Genomic DNA, 6,000 nt, shown 5'->3' on the forward strand with positions numbered 1-6,000 from the left:
AAGACACTGATGACTCAGCACCCCCTCAAAGAGAGGAAATCCGCAACCGGCGGCAAGAGCCCCTTGAAAAAGACATTTATCGCTTCGACCCAAACAGCCAAGGGTTCAACGAAGACGACACCGTGGTTCTGGCAGTTCAAGTCCAAACACATGTGGACCCGGTGCTGGAAGATGACAACTTTCCCCACGCCCAGATGAACCCCAGCAAAGAGAACCAGAAACAACGACCCTTCCAACAGGGTGCCCCTCAATCATTTTATTTGAAGTCGTTTCATTTTCTTCTTTTATCTTAGTCAACGTTTTTATTTTGAAAAGGACCTTTCCTGTTTTAACTTGGAAAGATCAAACAGGAAATTGCTGGCTGGACGATCTCAAACTGTTTCCTTTTCCACACGGACTTTACTTTTATTCTTTCTCCACACGATCTACAACGGCTACAAACAGCCGCACGTTCCTGTGAGTGACCACGAGCTCCGCTGTTGCAGAAGAAGACGAAACCTCATCTCGCCACGGAGCACGACGGATCGGCTCCGGCCCAGCTGCGGTGCTCACGAGAGCCCGCCTGAGAGACTTCAAGCGATTCACTGAACCTCCGGGGATTCGCGCCAATGCGCAGGCAACCCACGAAATCACGGTCACAGTAAGAGGCTTATGTTGTCTGGGCAGATGTTAGTTTTAATATGTAGCATGTTGATTTAATACTTGAGCGTATTTTGTTGATGGAACTTCCGTGTTCCATTGTTTTAGCCGGCCACTACTCCGAGCCGCTACTTCCGGTTTCCGGTTTGATCGCAATGTTTTGTGTTGCAGTAAATAGGGCCGCGAGAAGCTCCTCCGCCCGCACTGTTAACGTCTGTGTGAGTCTGCAGTGATTTCACCGATCAGAACCTCGGCCCACAACGCTCGCTTGAGGGCTGAGGGGTGAATCACTGTTAACTCATCTCAGGCGTACTTTTAAGAGCTTCTTTGAACTCTCCTTACATGTTTTCTCTCTCTCTCTCTCTCTCTCCTTCTAAACCGACCTATACACACTTCCGATCTGTATTTATAATACAGTTCATGTTACATAGTTAAATCTATGCTTAGAGAGGCTGAACACATCTGGAAACCATTCGGCCCCCAAAGCCAAGCAGAGATAAGAATTCTCTTTGTCTAAAATTTCCTTTGTGTAATTCATGTGACGACCACCAGTGTGAGTTCAGGCCACATGGTCATTAACATATTCTCCATTTTGGATAACGTTAAGTTAAACCCACCATTTTGAGTCTATTATTGCCACGCCTCCGCTCTCTCTCTCCTCCCATCCTGGCTCTAAATTCATAACGGCTCCGCCATCTTGTTTTGTAGTCAATCCGCCATTTTGAGAGTTTTTAGGCCTTGATTCCACGAATCATGATCGACCTCCATCTTAGATGTGATGTCACTACGCGTCATCGCCACGCCCCTTCTTTTTCTCTCTCTCTCGCACACACACACACACACACACACACACACACACACACACACACACACACACACATTGATAGACACAGACAGACACACACACACAGAGACACATAGATGGACCAGAGGTTACATGCGTGTTCTAAATTGTGATAAGCTGCTGTTGTTATCTTTGAAATATGGGAGTTTGTTAAAATGATAAATCATTAAATAACACTAACTTTATTTCACATACACACACATAGACACACACACACAGAGAGACACTTTGACACAGACACACACACACAGAGACAGACATACATAGGTAGACCGCAGGTTTTACATGTATTTTCTGAATTGTGATAAGTGCTGCTGCTGTGTTTATCTTTGAAATATCGGAGCTTGTTAAAATGATAAATCATTGAATAACATTATAACTTTATTTCCCCTTTTTAATAAATACTTTTGTAATTAAAGTATCTGTAGTCTGTGATTATTTGTGCATAAGTGTGTGATTGCAGCTGGATTATGATTGCCTGTGCTCGAACTTAGAAGCCTTCACTGTTTATTAAGTAATCGTTAATATTAAAATATTGACATTATTAATTTGACATTTATCATTATGAGACTGATAATTATAGCTTGACATCGTTGGTCCCTGGAAACCAGGGTGGTGCCCCCTTTCTCAATCATTAATATAGATAGTATTATTCTTAAATTGATAATTTTATTGTTTTTGACTAATTATTTTCATTATTCTTGGTTGATAACCTTATCATTATTAATTGATAGCTTGTACTTTCTAATTGATAATTCCTATTTTCTCATTAGTGGTTTTATTGTTATTTGATTACTGATCATCTTCAATTAATAATTTAATTATTTTTGATAGATAATTTTTATTATTTTAATAATCATATTTCATGATTATGAATAATTAGCCAACGTCAAGTCTACTCCTATTGCACAACAGTAATTTGTGATTTTTATACTTTATTATATTCATAATAAATGTCTTCTTTTCACAAATGTTCTTTCATTAATGTTGCATAAGTGAATTTTGCCAACCTCTACACTGTCAAGAACTCCATAACCTTCAATGTTCATTATATAATCTATAATAGTAAATATTGAGATTTCTAATTGAACTAGATCAAAATGAGACTAATCTTTACATTTGATTGTTGGTCCCTAATACCAGGGTGGTGCCCCGTTGTTTATAAATTATAATTGCAAATTATATTATTCTTAATTAATAACTTTGTCTTTTTTTAAATGATGATTGTATTATTTTTAATAAATAATTGTATTATATTAATAATCATATTTTATGATTATTAATAATTAGCCAACATCTAGTCTAGCTATTATTGCCCAACACCAGTTCATTGACAATAGAGCCTGGTCTTATTTCCATATACCAGGAACAGGCTTTTGACCGGGTTGAACACTAGTACTTATGGCACACTCTGGCTGCTTTTGGGTTCAACTCAGGCTTTATAGCCATGATCCGGGTTTTTTATACAGACATTGCGAGTGTTCTGAAAGTAAATGGTGGGCTGAGTGCTCCTGTTAACCTCCAGAGGGGGGTGAGGCAGGGCTGCTCTCTCTCCGGCCAACAAGCCTCTGCTCCACAACCCAAGGAAGGTTTTAAAAGGTGTGATTTCTGCAAAGAACAGAAAAGCTAATTAGCTGTTTCCAACACTGGACAATATCGTCTCTAAAGCTCTGCCGTCAGATACCACTCGGTCCTGGACGTCCTCTTCAGGAACATTTAAAGTGACTCTCGGACTTCGTGTGGACTTCATCTGTTGTTTCCTGTTTGACTTTAAGTTATTTTGTGTCTGATGATGTTTGACTCCGTCTTGTCTCCTGCTCGGAGCTGATTCACCACATGTCTCACTGTCCCTGCCTCAGCTTCACCACCTCTACTGGCCATGTGTGTTACACTCTTAGAGCCTTCGTCAGTTTGTCTGCTCCTCTCACACCAAACCTGTGACACCGAACATCGTCATCAGGCCCATATGACGGAGATTAGGCAGTTAGCGACTGTTTGCCAGATCCAGGCCACAAGTAAACCATAGCAACACCACATGTAAACCAAAGGGGCCAAAGGGGAGCTCAGTTAGTTTTGTGCTATATTCAGCATTTACCACCTGGGACACTTTAGGTTCATAGATCACACTTTGTCCAGAGCTCTTTAAATGACACATTGCTTCATAAAAAAAGGTCACTAGCAAAAGAAGGAATAAAGATCTTTGAAATGCAGTCGTATTATACTTTATTTAAAGATGTTAGTATTTGAAACATTGACTTTCAACAGCGTACAGTTTACAACTTCTGAAATATTGATCCTCATTTTGTGAACTTTAGGATCTGAATCAATACAAGTGATTCGACCTGGAACAACAAATGTTTGAGGTGTTTGGAGATTTCTTTCATTTTCAGTCCGTATATAAATGGATTAAGAAGAGGATGATACACCATTATTTGTAATGTCAATATCAAACGGGCAAGTTTTGGTATATCTGATTCCAGTCGAACTACAATAACGTCATACGCAACAAAACAGGAAAGGTTGATGAGAACCAGCAGGTGAGGTAAACAGGTCTGTAGAGCTTTTGTCCTCGTTGTTTTAAACCTTCTGTAAGTGACGATGAGTATCCTGATGTAAGTAAAAAGTATGAAAAGCATCGGGAGAAAACTAATATTCAGCAACACAAACACGCCATAAATGGACAGAGCCACGGAGGGCACACATTGAAGTTTGTAAATTGACGTGTTGCAGTAGAGGCCTTTCAGACTGTTGTGACAGTTCTTTACAGTCATATACAATACAACTGATATTCCAAATTCACAAACAGGAACAAACCAAGCTGTGAGGAGAAAGACTTTTACAGTTGTTTTACTCATAATTGTTGGATATTGTAGAGGTTTACATATGGACACATATCTGTCATAAGCCATAGCTGACAACAATAGAAACTCTGAAGTGGTCAGAGTGTAATACACAGCAGCTTGAAAGACACAAGGTGTGAAAGTCGTGATCTGTTCTTCAGATAAGAAGTCGATCAAGAGCTTGGGGTAGATTGTTGTGCTGTAAAGTATAGAGTTGATTAACAAAGCTGCAATGAAGATGTACATCGGCTCATGGAGGTTTTCATGAATCACAATAAGATAAACAATGGTGGAATTCCAACAGATTATTATAATATATAATGCAAACATGACCACAAAATACACATATCTGTATTTCTGCACTTCCACATGTCCATCGAAAGTTATATACGTTACATTGACTTCATCATCCATCAGGCTTCTGAAAAACAGAGTGAATCAGTAACAGGTGCAGATCAAACAACAGACGTTCATAAAGATCACGTAGCAAGTCTCCCTGAGAGGATTCAGGAGCCTGTGGCCTGGAGGAGATTCACTCACTGACTCCAGAGGCACAGACAGTGGAGGGCTGCACTCTGGCTTTTTATCAGACTGCTTCACCCTCCATGAATCTCATTAAACTCTCCAACAACATGTCAACAACTTCAGAAAACTCTAGAGTCCTGGACCCAGAGGTTTTGTTCCTGTTGACCTCATCTTGTTAGTTCCTACACTTTGTTTTCTATTGTTTTCATGTCTCTGTGCTTATTTAGTTTTTCTTGTCCGTGATATGTTAAGATCAGCTTCATGTGAATATCTTCAGATTTGGACTCAAAGTGGAACTGATTAGATTTTGGTGATTTAAGGTCAAAAGATCAAGGTCACATGACCTTTTGTTGTTGTGAACATGATATTTAAGGAATTAAAAGATATAAGGATTCTGCGCAGCCATCACTGTCTGGTTTGGATCGGCCACCAAACAGGAACAGACAGCAACAGACAGTCCGGTCTGCAGACTGCCCCCCCATCCAGGACCTGGACAGAGTCATGGACCATCACTGCAGACCCATCACAACCAGTTCCATCTCCTCCCCTCTAGAGGCGCTAAAGAGCGCTGAGGGCGACCAGACAGCAGAACAGCTGGTTTCCTCTGGCTTCTTATTTCATTGTTGTTGTGTTTTATGTTCATATTAACATACTTCTGCATATGTAATTATATTTTGTTTTCTTAAATAGTAGGTAAATGTTTGCTTAACCTTGTGCTGCTTTTTTCACCTTGTTCTTTATGGTTTATTGTCTATTTCTGTACGTTGAGAGCAACAGAAAAACCAGAGTCATATTCCTTGTATGTGTACGAATACATGGCCAACATCTCAATCTAGTAGCTTCCACAGGAAATCGAGGGCATTAAGATTCCCTCAGTTCCAAACAGTCAGCTATAGCCAACCTGCTGGGCGTCTCAGCACTGGGAGCTCTGGTCAGGTCCCGGTTCATGAACATCTCACAGATGAATGCCCCCTCCCAGTTCTTCTTTGGGTTGGAGCAGACAAATGGACAAAGGAAGATCATTCACTGTTTACGAACATGTAGCAGCTCTGAAGTCTCCGACTCGTCTGAGGTCAGGAAGTGTGCTACCGGTTTCTATAGAGACCTCTTTGAGAGTGAGTTGTCAAGTAATCCAGATGTGCACAGCAGCTT

At 40.4% G+C, this 6,000-nt stretch overlaps 1 protein-coding gene across 1 annotated transcript; it reads right to left on the minus strand.

The window, feature by feature from the left end:
* Positions 1-3,780: 3,780 nt before the first annotated feature.
* LOC133021995 (olfactory receptor 13C9-like) lies at positions 3,781-4,749 on the minus strand. The gene has a single exon (XM_061089009.1). It carries the CDS (start codon positions 4,735-4,737, stop codon positions 3,781-3,783), a length of 957 nt encoding a protein of 318 aa, XP_060944992.1. The 5' UTR covers positions 4,738-4,749.
* Positions 4,750-6,000: the final 1,251 nt, after the last annotated feature.

This window comes from Limanda limanda, chromosome 16 (genome assembly GCF_963576545.1).
Source record: "Limanda limanda chromosome 16, fLimLim1.1, whole genome shotgun sequence".
NCBI classification, from domain to species: domain Eukaryota; kingdom Metazoa; phylum Chordata; class Actinopteri; order Pleuronectiformes; family Pleuronectidae; genus Limanda; species Limanda limanda.